General features: G+C 43.0%; 1 protein-coding gene across 2 annotated transcripts in view; it reads left to right on the forward strand.

Annotated features, from left to right (window-relative positions):
- Nucleotides 1-15,933, forward strand: part of LOC125706399 (PHD finger protein 21A-like) — a 50,692-nt gene that overhangs the window by 22,881 nt on the left and 11,878 nt on the right. For both annotated transcript variants that reach the window (XM_048973084.1, XM_048973083.1), the window contains exons 8-15: nt 5,721-5,861; nt 8,090-8,344; nt 9,911-10,000; nt 10,448-10,750; nt 11,827-11,928; nt 13,059-13,110; nt 13,210-13,289; nt 13,380-13,440. In XM_048973084.1, the coding sequence (XP_048829041.1) occupies nt 5,721-5,861; nt 8,090-8,344; nt 9,911-10,000; nt 10,448-10,750; nt 11,827-11,928; nt 13,059-13,110; nt 13,210-13,289; nt 13,380-13,440 (1,084 nt within the window). The remainder of the gene's footprint in view (nt 1-5,720; nt 5,862-8,089; nt 8,345-9,910; nt 10,001-10,447; nt 10,751-11,826; nt 11,929-13,058; nt 13,111-13,209; nt 13,290-13,379; nt 13,441-15,933) is intronic.

A 15,933-nucleotide genomic window follows, 5' to 3' on the forward strand; every position in this document is an offset into this window, starting at 1 on the left:
TCTCACATTTATAACTCAGTACCTGTGTAAATGCTACTAATCAATCCTGTCCTTATGAGATGCTCTCTATCTCTACCCAGGCTATGTTGCTTTCTACACAGTTGCTGGGGCCTGTCCTCTGTCTCACTTTTGACAGGATTTACTTTTTTTTATGAATCATTTTACTCAGTGATTCATTTCCATTACTTGTTCCTGATCTGTTGGTGTTGCCATTTTTCTTGAATGTTTCATTTTGTCTGTTAGCTTATGGTATGTGATCTTTGTTCATATGTTCCTATATTCTTGTATTTCCTCTTTCTAAAGTTCTTTCTAATTGTGCAGTGGTAGTGTGCTTTGCCCCATTATTGCTGCTTGCAGCTATATTTTTAGTTTAGTTTTTGTTTTGTGTTTAGTTTATCGTTTTTCTTGTCAAGCCTTGTTTTTATTTTTATTTAAGTTGCCAAAAATGTTTTTTCACATTTAGTGTTCTTGCTTCATTAATTTTCGTGACCAATAATAACCCTGGTGAGGAGTTACGTTAGGTGAGCGGAGCAGGTGACAGGGCTGCCCGCTGTACAATGCCTTTCTGGTTTTCATTTCTGTGTACGTATACCTTGCTGCCCCCTTTTGGTATTGCAAGATTATTGCTTGTGAGTTGCGGGCGAAACATTTTTTTGGTGTTCACTTTCCTGTGTAACCCAATGCAGAACATGCTGGAGTGATTGGGGTGGTGCTTTTTGTACACTGCTTACTCAAGGTAACTTTCAAAGCCTCATTTCCCAAATAGACCTACCGAAACTGCTGCACCGCTGACTATAAACTGCTATTTATAGTCAGCAGTGAGGAATGATTTACACACTTGCCGAGTAGTTCAGAATAAATTCAGGTGCTCCCACTAAGCGGAAAATCAGTGAGGCAGCCTTTGTGATCCAGATTTCAGCTCTTGTGTGTCTGATTATCTGTTACAGGCTACTGTTAGTTTTTTTTTCTGTTGGTCGGGGGGGTGCCAAGGGAATGACAATGTTCAAGCCAAGTAAACTTATTCAGCAAGAGAACATTCTGCTGTTTCTTGGGGAGGTGAAATGGGTGCTAAGGTGATGTAAGGCCTGTGAGTATCATCACTGTACTGGCCAATGCGGTTGATTAATATCGGTTACTAAAGCCTGATCTATTTCATTTTTCAGAATTTATCTCATTTGTGTAGTTTATAAGGTTCTGTCACATGCCAGAGTAAGCCTGAGGCAAATAAAACTACAGACTATTGAGATGTTAGCCAAGTGGAAATTAAGTTAGAAACTCAAGATTGGCCAAGAGCTCCCTGCAATGATTGCAGTGCCATCCTTTCGATACATACAGTAGGAGCAACAGAGTGTTATTTAATTCAACAGATCCATTCAGGCATTTCATCATGTGCCTGCTATGACCTGACCCGCGTTTGTAGCTGCGTGCATCCCTGTCCAATCATTTTGGTTTCAAGAAGCGCAGCTCAAGGACCATATTAATAACCTCTGAAGAACAAGCTGATGGTATGAACACTGTCATTCTTTTTCATTTTTAATAGCGGGGCCAATATGTTTCTTAATAGGTTTGGGATCCAGCTCCGTATTGTGTATGTGTGACTCTAAAAAGCTAGTCACTCCAGGTATGCTGATTTTTATTGAAAAAAGTTGCAATCTTAGGAAACGGCAAAGTAAAAAAAAAAAAAAGGACTTGCGAACTGATCGAAAGAGCATTATAAAAAATCAAGATGGCATAACTAAGAAAGTATTTTGTTTAATATACTAGGAAAGCATGCATACAGCGATGATGTCCTAGCAATGTGATTTTGTTGGGGTATTTATAAAGCCCAGTGAAAAAATGCCATGTTTGCAAAAGATAGATCCAAGTGGTAAAAGACACAACGAAAAAAGGAGAGGTTCCAAAACAGACCCTTGTGGGACACCCAAGGAAGAGCAGCAGTGATAGAAGTACAATCATTAATGTTCACACAGAACGTTCTATCAGTGAGATAGGAGCTGAACCAGTTTAACACTGGTTCAGAATTGCCCACCCATTATTCCAACCAAGAAATCAAAATCTTATGATCCACAGTATCAAAAGCCGCTGTCAAATCTAAAAGTACAAGTACCACCCGGTCACCAGTGTCGGTTGCTAGAAAAATATCATTAAAAACTCTGAGGAGTGCAGACTCTTTGCTATGATTACTTTTAAACCCTGACTGAAAAACCTCCAACAACAAGTAACCATCCAGGTTGGATTTCAGTTGATTAGACACAATTTTTTCCAGAAGCTTTAACATAAAAGGTAGCTTTGAGGTTGGCCTATAACTAGATACACTAAACGGGTCAAGGCTAGGTTTTCTCAACAGGGATTGCACAACAGCATACTTAAAACATGATGGTACCACACCTGAAATCAAAGTACTATTTATACAATTAAGTATAAAGGACCCAGGGTGGGAAAAACCGAGGGGGGATAATATCAACTGGGGAGCCTGATGGCTTCATACTGCACATCAACTGCTCTAACAAATTGAGAGAGACAGGTTCAAAGTGATCAAACACAGACACACAAGGAATTTAAAATAGAAGGATCGTAGGAAGGAGGTGAGATGAGGGCCCTAGAGCTTACAACCTTCTCCAAAAAGAATGTAAGACATTTTCACAAAATTTACCCAAATATGAATGTTCAGCAACACCAAGAAGAGAATTTAGTGTAGAGAAAAGAACACAGGGATTCTGAGAGTTAGAAGCAATAACATCGGAGAAAAAAATGTCCTAGCAGCTTTCACAGCTTTCTGCTACCGAAACCAACTCCTCCGCAACATTTCAAACAAAATTTGTAATTTTATCTTTTTTCTATTTCCGCTCAACTCACGAGGCATTTCTGCCTCGTAGCACGTGTATGGTTATCCATAGCTCTGTTCTGGATTTTGGTTGTTTTGTTTTTCACGGTCCAGAGCAGTTTGTCAGGCAGTGTTAAACATAAGAACAAGCTCCTCAGTGTTGGAAGACACAGAGGGCTGCATGTTCACTTCATTAATAAAAGCAATGGCGAACTGAGCAGCTGTGGAGGGTTTAAAACAGCAACTGCATCACACACTGGTTCAGTTTTTACATATTTGACCAGAAGGTACAAAGTTAAATAAAACAGGCATATGGTCCGAGAACACTGCATCACAAATTTCTAAATTAAAAACAGATAGAACATAAGACAAAACTAAATCCAGTGTATGCCCACATTCCTGAGTAGGCCGACACACTGACTGAGAGAAATCAAAAGAATCAACTACATCTAAAAAGTCCTACACCATAGGAATTTCAGGACAACACACATGAATATTAAAATCTCCAACAATTAAAACTTGGTCATACTTGCACTCAATATCAGCTAAAAAAATCAGAAAAGTTACTTGTTATATTTTGGTAAACAATAGACCACACAGAGCAGCACAGGAGCATGGCCCAGCTGGAACACACTCCGTTCAAAGCTGGGATATGAGACTGAAAGGAACAGCTGCTTACAAGTAAAATTAGGTTTAAAAACGATTGCTAGACCTCCACCCTAACCCGAGCACTGCGGCGTGTTAAAGTACATATAATCATTCGGCAGTAGCTCCGAAAGGGCACTAACCTTACCAGGAACCATCCAAGTCTCAGTCGCACACAGAAAATCCAATTTATGAGAAATAAGGAAATCCTTAATGATAAAAGTCTTTAGTACCGATCTGGCGTTCACCAAGCCCATCTTGACTGAATCCAAGATGGAGGCGGCTGTAGTGAGAGAAGCACGCTTCAGCGGATGCAGGTGACGAAGATTCACTCCAGACTGTGCTGAGATACTATTCAGCTTGAAATTGCTTTGTTACGCATCAGTCTGTGCTGGTTGTCATACTGTTACGGCCTTCGAACATGCAGGCAATGTGTGATAAACGCTTGTCGGTTTGTTTTGTCCTTGTAATGATGGTGTTAACACTAAGTATTCACTGGAAGCGCAGCATAGCTGCATTTATGTCTAGTTGATTCCATGACAGCATGTATGTTTATAATGTGCTATTTGACTTACTTGTATGTCGCATTCGTATGTTGTACGTTACATTTTTTGCATTGTGCAAATAAGTCTGTTTTTTATTTTTGTCATAATTCAGACACATTGACAGATGCATCGCTTTCGGTCTACAACTGTTCCTAATTGTGTTTGCAGTTTTAATAATAAATGAATCCTTGCTTCACTAAAATTGTACTGAACTGTGAACCAAAAACCGAGCTTCCATCCATCTTCCAAACCGCTTATCCTACTGGGTCGCGGAGGGTCCGGAGCCTATCCCAGAAGCAATGGGCACGCGGCAGGGAACAACCCAGGATAGGGGGCCAGCCCATCGCAGTAAAACCGAGCTTTTCAACAATAAATAGATAATACTATTCATACTTCCACATGGAGCGATGGAGGAATTGCAGCCGTTTCAGAGTAACTCAAACTGGGGGCAGTGCCAGGACTCTCGGGTGGCAGACGTAGGTGCTGTCTGTCCTATCCATGTCTCCGTCCAACTTACCACTAACCTGGGCACGTCACTCCATATTGGTGGAGTGGTGTGTCAAAACTGTGTACGTGCTGTTCATCCCAAGATATGGTACTGTCCCTCAGAGTGCTTGTGCTGAACTGGGGTCGGCCGGGTCATATAAACCCTCCCATCTTTGATGTACTTTACTTTGGGCCTCAGGGGATGATTCTTCTGATATCTCAGCCCAGCTAGGGTTGTGAGCTCGAATTCCACCTCTGGTTTGTTTTCGTGTTTCACCTTTCTCTGCAGTTCGAAGACTGACAGGTTAGGCTAACTGGCATCCCTAAACCAGCCTGGATGTGTATGTGCCCTGCAATGGAGTGGCAATCCCAACAGCCTGCGTAGCTGCCTTGGCCCCATCCTGCCTGAGACAAGCTGCTGGAGAGAGGCACTCTCCTGAGGACCATTTAATTAGTTTGAACAAGTACTCTTGTTGATTTCAGTCTGTATCTGTTGCGGTTTCTAAGCACTTTGAATGGATTGTCTGAAAGGATGTGAGAGACTGGCTTGAATTATTTGGCAGTGATGATAATAATGGTTGCATGAATCCTCTTAATACTCATGTAGAACAAACCTCAGACCATCATTTTAGGTGGGAATGACAGTAAAAATATAATTTTGGGAAGTGTTTTAAAAAAGCTCCTTTAAAAATGACAACCTATGCAGACTGTTATGCAGAACTAGCCTACTACCACTGACTGGTGAGAGAGGTGTGGCCTCTGTGGTGCAGCCAATGAGAACGCAAAGAATATGTTCTCTGGAACTTTTAATAAAGGGCTTGAAACAAGGCTCTGTACTTGTATGTGTGTGCGTGGTCCTGAAAGTAGAAATAACAAAAATAGAGTAAGGAATATAAATGTTACATATACAGAGTCCAGTATCAAATAAACAGTTCACAATATTTCCTTCACCGTTATCTTACAGTAAATTTAAGCTGCCATCCCACAAGTTTAAGAAGCATTGATAAATAATCGTAATATACATAGTAATATAAATAACTGTGATAAATAAGTAGGTAAATATAGAACCTTTACCATAAACATAGGCAATGCAGGACATCCGAGGTAAATGCAACATAAATCTACATATTAGTAACATAAAGTAACAAATTCGCAAATAAAAACGTTCGCCGCATCTTAGGGGCTCATTTTCCATTAACCTTTCTGTTCCTGTCCTCCAGAAAAAGGTAGTGGAGCAGCTGAGGAAGGACCTGCTGGTGAAGCAGGAACAGCCAGAAATACGGCCAGACTGCAAGGCCCCGGCGCCGCCCGCAGGCCAAGCCGTCCTCTCCCTGCCTGTACACAGCCCCGGTGGCCAGCAGGTAGCGCCGACACCCCTTCGTTTGCGTGAGAGCTGCTCTTGTGCACCTGACCTTACAGAGCGCTTATGGGAAGCCCATCTCACCTTTCATTTCTCCCGTTACCCCTTCTGGGTGTGTTGTGTTGACATGCCCAGAAGGGCTTCAGAAGTCTCTGGGTCTTTTTTCATTTCTGCTGCATCTTCTCTGGGAGTTTTTCCTTCCTGTCCTCCATCTTCCTGTAACTTTTTTGTTACCTGCACCTTCTAAGTGATGATAAATTATGCAATGCTTATGAGTAACTACTGCTAATGCTGGCATTTAATCTTTGGTGAAGTGCTTTGGGGCCACTGTGGATGGGAAGGCGGGCTCTAACAACCAAGCAGCTCTATCTGTCTTTCTCTTTGAACTTTAACATGCACCAGGCCCTCACTCCTTCTACTGGTTCTGCCCTTTCTACTTGTCCTGGGCTCATAGGCCAGGCCTGGTCTGTCTTGGTCTTAACTGTGATGCCCTAGTGCTTCTGGACAAGGTCTGTTGGCAGCTGCAGCCTGAACTCTGCTTCCCTGCAGACTGTTTCTTGGTAGTCAGCGATTCACTGAAATCAGAATTAAAGCCAAATCGGAAACCACCTGCTAATAAACCTTCATCAGAGCCTGCATGTAGGTTTCCTTTGTTGTTTAAGGTTTTGCAGTTTCATTAGTACTGGTGAAATGCCACATTAGTCAGTGTTCACTATGTGTGTGGCCATTCCGTCCTGGGTCTCACCATTTTTTAGAAATATTCTGTCAGTTTTGAGGAATTGTGTTATTGCCATTTGAATAAGACAGAGCATTGTTTTGTTTTTAATGTTCTCATAAACCTGACAGCTTCCTTAAAGGCCCTATTTGCATAGTGCATATTAAATCCTTCAGATATCAGCATTTATATAACTGTTCACTAGAGGGGAGTACAGTAAAACCTCGGATTGCGAGCATATTTCGTTCTGGAAACGTGCTTGTAATCCAAAGCACTCGTATATCAAAGCGAATTTTCTCATTAGAAATAATGGAAACTCAGATGATTCGTTCCACAACCCAAAAATTTTCATATAAAAATGATTAATACAAAATACAAAGTAAAAATACATAAAATAAATCAACCTGCACTTCACCTTTGAAAAAAATCATGGATGGTGTAAGGGAGATGAGAGAGGGGAGAAGAGGAGTTTTTTTTTTTTGAGACGACTTTCACTATAACTAATGGAATCACTGCTGTCTGTTGACTCACTGGAATCTTTTTCTTTTTGTGCGACTTTAACAAGGAACCTATCCAATGACAGCCTCTTTTGCCTCCTTTTCGATTTCGCGGAAATGTGGACATTGCATTGTCATTAAACAGATTCATTGCTCGCACTGCTACACCCTTATCTGGGTGCTGCTTTTCTACTAAATTTTAACTATACAAGTGAGACACGGCGACAGCGTGGGAAACGATTACCCGCAATCCCGCAGCGAGAGAGAGAGAAGAACCATCGGCTCAGTTGTGGCTACGTGACACTCGGCAGACAAAGCGTATATTTAATACTCGTATTGCAAGACCTCACTAATTTATCAAATTTATTAATTATGCTCGTCTTGCAAAACACTCAGAAACCAAATTACATGCAATCCAAGGTTTTACTGCACATCTATATTATAATAAATATAAGGTGCTGGTGTTAAAAAAAAATACAGCTTAGTAAATATTTAGATTGTAACAAGCACATCATATGTAATGCAGAGAGAGGTCTGTCGCCTTAACCCATCGTATTTATGACTGTCCCGTACAGACTCCCAAGCCCAGTTTGGAGGCAATTTGCCGTCAGCACCTCTGTAGTTGTCTTGGCCAGGATCCAAAGCTTAGATTTTAGATTGGAGAAACCTCCCCCCCAGGCCATTGAACAGCAGCTCTGCCTCTCAAAGTGCCACCATCTGTTGCACATAGACTGGCCATGGATGCCATGGGTTGTCCACACGGCTGTGTTTCCCAGCCCTCTCTGGCCTGCAGTGCTCCTGCCCTCCACTGCCAGCTCTGCTAGATGGAGCATGTTTACTGGCTGGTTTCTGCCATTGGGCTGCTGTGGACTCCCAGCCTAGCATGAGACTGAAGCTCGCCCCACTTCGGGGGTGCCGTTCTCGGCATGCTGTAAAAGTGCCCTGCTTTCCAGAGCCTGCAATGTCATTTAAGGTAAGTGAGTGAACATGTGTTTGCCTCTTGCCCCCCTCGAGCAGAAGGCTGTGTCCGTCTCCTCGGTCATCGCCACCAAGACCCTGCCTCTGGTGCTGAAAGCTGCCACCCCGATGTTGCCCACTTCTGCTGTGATGCAGCGGCCCACAGTTGCCATGGTCACGGCTATCAGCAACACGCCCAAGTCCGACACCGTCAGCCCTGATTCACAGTGCGTGCCAATCGACCTTCAGACGTCTGGCAAGCTGGCCAGTCAGGGAGCAGATCCTGTGCGAATAGTTCCCAAGAACACCGTTGTAGTAAGTGCAGCTTGGGGGCAGTTTTCAAGAGCAAGTCATTGGCAGGAGAGTGTCATGTCATGGGTTGACTGTTTGGATGTCCCATGAAGCCTTGGGTGATGGTAAAAATGATTGTAGCATCTAAAATAATCCATCTGCCTTAGTTTCTAGGTGTACAATCTGCATCTGAGTGTGCTGGTAGGGTGTATCAAAGTGTGTGCTTCATTGTTTTTGTTTAGAGTGTGTGTGTGTGTGTGTGTGTGTGTGTGTGTGTGTGTGTGTGTGTGTGTGTGTGTGTGTGTGTGTGGTGGATGTGTCTGTAATAGCTGGCTGCTTTCATTGAAGGTGCAGACCACATCCACCGCCCAGCCTGTCAGGTGCCTTGTTTCCACCAACATACAACTAGTGCCAGTGCTGGGCTGGTTCATGCTTGGTGCCTTTTTGAGAACCTGCCACCAGTTTAAAAAAAGAACAGAACAGTAAAGGTTAATCTGCATTTAATTTTTTGGATTTATTTTGATCTGTTTTGGATTTTTCGTTTTTATAAGTTAAAAAAAACATTTTCAGAATATGACTCGTTGCGCCTTGTCTCTATTGCCCTTTTTCTCTTCGTAAAGGCTTCCCTGCCCGTCTGTATGTGTTAATCTCTTCTCGCTCGTTGTTTTACTGATGTTAAAAATCGTACAGTAAAAGTCTGCTAAAACCTGAACTTTGCTGTCTGCCTTATGACGAGTGTTATAATATTTCACAGAATAAAAAAGGATGTAACATTATTCTGCTAATAAGCTGTCGTTGTTTCACTGGTGGTACTGGAGATATTAGACTAAACCAGGGGTCACCAACCTTTTTAAAACAGAGCTACTTCACGGGTACTGAGCCAAAGAGCTACCAGTTTGAAACGCCCTCCTAAACTTATATAAACTTCATGTATAATAAACATGTTTTAAATACTTTTTTTAGATATTGTTATTTTCAAATATATAAATGTAAATATGATTTCAGAAGAATAGCAACAGGATAGAATTAAATTTTAGACGCTGCTCAATGGTGAGTTGTCTTTTTTTTTAGAACAGGTCCACGGGCAACTCATGTGGTCCTTGGGGGCGTCCTGGCGCCCGCAGGCACCATGTTGGTGACCCCTGGACTAAACTATCGGCTTTGGATTTAATTTTCTGGGTATGCGGAAGGTTTGGACGCGATAACCCGCCCCAGTTTCTCTTATGTTATGGTGCAAAATTCTGAGACCAGCTTTTCTGTTGTGCTGAACTGGAGCCATTTCCTCCAATGTTTTTTGCCATGGAAATGTGTGGAACTAGTTCTAGATTGAAAAAAATCCAGCAGCGGCACCATGTTGGTGGAAACGAGGCAAGAGTCGCGTGTTTGCGTACCTGTGTGGTGGATGTGTCTGTAACGCCAGGCTGCTTTCATCACAGGTGCAGATCACTTCCACCACTCAGCCTATCTGTGCGTGCGTGCGTGAGTGACTGAGTGACTGACTGAGTGACTGAGTGAGTGAGTGAGTGAGTGCTTGCGTGAGTGCACTTATGTGGTGGATGTGTCTGTAATGGCAGACTGCTTTCTTCACAGGTGCAGACCACCTCTGCCGCCCACCCTATTAGAGTTCCTCAGTTCATCCCCCCTCCTAGACTGACTCCTCGACCCACCTTTCTGCCACAGGTTCGGTGTCTTCATCTCTCTGCATATACACCGTCCTTCCCCTCTCAGTCCTCAGTGTCACAGCCATGAGAGAAGGGACATCTGCCAGTCAGTAGAAAGGCAATATTCCCCCAGGATACATGTAGTGTGACACTGGGGCCTAGAGGCTCGATAGGGGACTCCTGTAGCATATTTTTGCAATGTTTTTCATAGGCCTACATGCTTTACCCCCCCCCCCCCGGGAAACCTCGGGAGTAGACAGTGCTCCTGGCTCTGCTTGTGCAGCCACATCCCCAACTCCACCTTTGCTCCAATCAGCTGGCTGTATTGAGCTGCAGTCATTGATAGTTCTGAAGGGAGACACCATGAGGGGTTCTGATTACTGGCAGTATGCTGTCACTGCCTTGCACAGGCACCACAGTGGGTGGGAACTGTCCCGCACCTCACAGAATCTTCACCATTTTCCAGGTCCGACCCAAGCCTGCCACACCCAACAATGTGCCTATCACTCCCGCACTGCCGCCACCCATGATGGCTGCCCCACAGCTGCTCCAGCGGCCGTTGATGCTGACCACAAAGATGTCCTCCTCCCCCATGGGGCCCTCAGGGGGCCCCGTTCACCAGGTGCACATCGTTAACGGACAGCCCTGCACCACCATCGCCAAGAACCTGTCAGGAAGTCAGCTGACGGGCATCGTCATCACCACCCCCAACACCCACCTAGCTACCTCCCACACACTGCAGATCAGCAGCATCAGCGGGGATTCCAAGGTAACGGGGCAAAAAAGTGGTGACACTGTTATCATAAGTTTTAGCTTATTAAACTACTGGCACGCACGTCAGCTTAATAAACTCTTTGTATTATCATCAGCTTAATAAACTGTATTGGCATTAGTGTCAACTTAATAAACTTCAGGTTAAGAAACTCTATTGGCATCAGTGTCAGCTTAAACTCCATTGGCGTTAGCGTCAACTCCGTGTACTCTATTGGCATTAGCTTCAGCTTAAGAAACTTTATTGGCATTAGCTTCAGCTTAAGAAACTCTATTGGCATTAGCTTCAGCTTAAGAAACTCTATTGGCATTAGCTTCAGCTTAAGAAACTGCTGGCATCCGCTTCAGCTTAATAAACTCTATTGGCGTTAGTGTCAACTTAATAAACTTTTGGCATCTGCTTCAGCTTAATAAACTCTATTGGCATTAGTATCAGCTTAATAAACTCTATTGGCATTAGTGTCAGCTTAATAAACTGCTGGCATCCGCTTCAGCTTAATAAACTCTATTGGCATTAGCGTCAACTTAATAAACTCTATTGGCATTAACGTCAGCTAAAACACTATTGGCATTAGCATCAGCTAAAACACTATTGGCATTAGCATCAGCTAAAACACTATTGGCATTGGCATCAGCTTAATACACTCTATTGGCATTAGTATCAGCTTAAACTCTATTGGCATTAGTGTCAACTTTATAAACTCTGTTGGCATCCGTTTCAGCTTAAAAAACTGCATTGCCATTAACATCAGCTTAATAAACTGTATTAGCATTAGCTTCAACTTAACACTTGGAATTTTCATCATCTTAGTACAATTCAAGCTGATTAATTTCCTTAGCAATACTGATTTTATAACATAGCATTTTTTTAATTTATTTGCATATATTTGCATATAATGACCTTCCCCAAGGAGTTACGAATGAGTAATACTCATTAAAACTCACGCTACTAAAGCTAACACTAGTGCTATCTGTAGCTGTGTCTGGGTTCCATGAGGCCTCTGGTTCCACCGGCATGTAGCCATATTTAAACCTGAGTGATGCTCTCATCTCTCTGCTCTTTCCCCCCCACAGACTGTTAAAGCTCAGGGCACTACGGAGCAGACGGAGCCCCCAAGCAGCTCCTCCCGCACCCCCACCCCTCCACCAAAGCCTAAACGTGAAGAGAACCCCCAGGTGAAAAGGGGCAGGGACTTAGTTTTTATTAGATGCTTTCCCAGCAGACATTGAGAAAGACAGTGTAACTCTGGGCCTAAAAGAATGAATGGTTGTGAATGTTAAGGCTTGGTTGGTACTTCCCACGAATGCAGCCGTACTGCACTGTGCACACCATAGTGCCAGACCATCCACGAGCATGAATGCTCATACTTCTTGTGCCGATGCTTCCAACCTGGGGTGGTGCCAAGTCACGTTCATGAAGTGTGGTATGGATGTTTTTTGAAAAATAAGTGAACTGAAATAAAATAAGATGTGAATATAAAATAAAAAAACTACAGCTAAACAAAAATTATAAATATTGTTTCTGCAACTAACTGAAATGAAATAAAAACAAATGTCAAGTCAACTTTCAGTTACTGCTTTTGAATTCTATTTGGCTACAGTTGCAATTTATATTTGGGCCTTTTTCTTGAGCCAAGAGCACTACATTTCAGCAAACACCTGAGTCAGAGTCAAACACCTTTCTGTCTATCCATAGGAATAAAATTACTAAAACTGAAACTAAAATATGAAATATGCTACATACTTTTCTCCAAACAATGGTCTCGTACGTAATATATGACATGCATCTTGAAAATACAAACTAATAAAGTCACACCTAAAACTAATGTCACTAATGCATGGACATAGACAGGTATATGGCATTGCAATTACAAACATATTTTACATAAATTTGCAGCCACATAGAAGTGTCTATAACCTATAACAGGAAACACGTAAATGCCAGCATTTCCGGAACTTCCTCAGTCAGCCTTTCTTTTAAGAATCTGCCATATTTGTTTTCAGTCTGATCAGAGAGGTTAGAAAAAAATGATTATGTACACTCTTCAATCCAGTCTCATTTCTGACTTTGTTACTTTTCCCCTGGGCTGTGAATGGTAGAGACATGTTTGCATCACTGAACTGATAGTCTGCTTTACTTTAGTTTTCAAGTGGGTCCTCATGCATGGCCCCCTAATATGGTCCGTGTGCCGGACCTCGCTGATGAAATTGATGCCCTGCCAGGCATGCAGGTGTATTTGTCCGCATTAAATGCCACCCCCAGCAGCCCCAGGCTCTCTCTCACCCACTGTCCCCCCCACACACAGAAACTGGCCTTCATGGTCGCCCTGGGACTCGTGACTCACGATCATCTAGAAGGTAAGAAAACTCCTGTCCGGTTCAGGCTTTACTCTGTGACAAAGCGTGCATGCACACCTTGACGCATGTTGTGGGGGTCCCGTCTTGGGGGGGGAGCAGAGATTCAGAGCCGGAGACAAGAGCGCAAACGGAGGACGACAGCAAATCCCGTGTACAGTGGTGCCGTGTTTGAACCAGAGGTGAGAGGCTGCCTCCATTAGCCGAAAGTTCCCTGAGGAAGGGCCTTGCCACTGCAACCCTCTCAACTAATGTAAACTTCCTGTGTGCAGAGGAAGAAGAACACCGTCACCTACCTGAACACGCCCCTCCATCACGGCACCCGCAAGAGAGGTCAGTATGAACTCGTTGGCTGGCTTTTTGTCAGAGATACTGCCCGGGTGGCAGTCAAAAATCCCCTCACACCCCACGCCGTCTGAAGGAGGACATTTCAAAATAAGCTTCATCTCCTCTGGGGTGAATCATAGTGGGTGACACCTTGTATATGAGACCCAAAACATGAATACATTACCCTGGGAGGATGGAAGCTCATCTGCTCACAATGCATGATCCACAGCTCTGTGCCTCAGCCAGCAGATGTACATGTAGTGTCACATTCACATGTAGGACATGTGGGCTGTTTTCAGTGTGGGAAAAGTAGGGCTTCTACATGAAAATGTTAAAGTCACCTATTAAAATACCACTCAAATTCAAGTTAAAAATACCTGATTTAAAAGGACTTAAGTATAAGTCACAGTTACTAGACGATGAAATGTATTACTCTTACAAAAAGCTATTTATCCTTTTAAATTCACACAAGACAGGTTTGAATACAGCTTTTTTAAGTTAAATATGAAAAACTGAGATGCCAGAGGAAAAACGGCTGTTTTATTTTTATTCAGAAAAATGGCAGAGCAGATAAGTGGAATGACATTACATCGTCCTATAATTACATTGATCCACGGGCCAGATATAAGGCTTGTCCTGTGCAGGATTATCCATCCTGGAAGCTACAGGCGGAAGACAGGGAATAATCCAGGAGGGTCACCAACCCGTCACAGGGTGCACACACCATTCACTCTCACATACACATCTGTGGGCAATTTGGTAACTTCAGTTAACTTTGGCATGTTTTTGTACTGTGGGGGCGAACCAGAGTACCTGGAAGGAAGCCCATGATGACACAGGGAGAACATGCAAACTCCACACATAGGAACCATGGTAGAAACTTGAACCCTGATCCTAGAAGTGTGAGGCTACAATATTAACCACTGTACCACTGTGTACTGCCTGCCAAAAAAAGTGATTCATATTTTACCCAGAAACATGCTGCTACATACTTTTCTCCAAACAATGGTCTCGTACGTAATGTATCAAAGTAAAAAATTATTTGTTACAAAAATGTAGCGAAGTGTAAGTAAAACATAAGAAATTTACAAACGAGAGGAGGCCATTCGGCCTATCAAGCTCTTTTTGGGAGAACTTAACTAATAGCTCAGAGTTGTTAAAATCTTATCTAGCTCTGATTTAAAGGAACCCAGGGTTATAGCTTGCGCTACACTAGTAGGAAGACTATTCCATACTCTATTCAAATTCGTTTTGAAATGTTCTCCCACTAATTTCCACTTATGGCCACAAGTTCTAGTATTTAAACTAATATTGAAATAGCCATTTGGCTGAACAGCATCCAGACCTGTTAGAATCTTATATACATGGATCATGTCCCCCCCTTAGTCTCCTTTGCTCGAGGCTGAACAGATTCAGCTCAGCTAACCTCCTCTCATAAGACCAGGAATCATTCTCGTAGCCCTATGTTGCACCTTTTCCAAGGCAGCAATGTCCTTCTTAAGGTATGGTGACCAAATTTGCACATGATATTCTAGGTGGGATCTTACCAAGGAATTATATAATCGTAGCATCACCTCCCTTGACTTAAACTCCACACACCTAGAGATGTAACCACCACACTGGTGAAAGTGGGACATGGAAACATCAACATACACACCAAGATCTTTCTTATGATCAGCTACCTTGAAAACAATTTGTCACATACTTAAAATGACCCCCTCGTTCAATGCTGCACCACAGCCCTCGAGGCTACAGAAAGTTTCCAATGCGGCAGACCTACATACAGTCATGGTCAAAAGTTTTGAGAATGACACAAATATTCATTTTCACAAATTGTGCAGCTACAGTGTTTGTAGATCTTTTTGTCAGATGTTTCTATGGTATGCTGAAGTATAATTACAAGCATTTCATAATTGTCAAAGGCTTTTATTGACAGTCACATTAAGTTTATGCAAAGAGTCAATATTTGCAGTGTTGGTCCTTCACAAATAAACTTATTGTGGCGAGTGCGTGAGTCATTTTAATAATGGATATGACAGCTCATTTTAAAGGGAAGTCACCATTTTTATTAACTGCCTCAATCAACTAATACTAGCAGTGGCCAACAACAGGGAAGCCAACAATTTACACAACACTCGCAGTTTCAAGCTAATGAAACACAGGCATTCCCCAGCAACTTGGTTAAATGCATTTACTATTTACAATATAAATACACAAATGCATATTAATTTACACTACTTACAGATACACATGGTGCAATGCAAAGCATGCCGGTAACTAATTAGTCCTGCTGACCAACCCTGTGGGATCATATTATGTCAGCCAATTGTGGACGATGGGTGGGATCTGCGGGGGGGCATGGTGGTGCAGTGGTTAGCACTGTCGCCTCACACCTCTGGGACCCGGGTTCGAGTCTCCGCCTGGGTCACATGTGTGCGGAGTTTGCATGTTCTCCCCATGTCGTCGTGGGGTTTCCTCCGGGTACTCCGGTTTCCCCCC

This window comes from Brienomyrus brachyistius, chromosome 13 (genome assembly GCF_023856365.1).
Source record: "Brienomyrus brachyistius isolate T26 chromosome 13, BBRACH_0.4, whole genome shotgun sequence".
Classification (NCBI taxonomy): domain Eukaryota; kingdom Metazoa; phylum Chordata; class Actinopteri; order Osteoglossiformes; family Mormyridae; genus Brienomyrus; species Brienomyrus brachyistius.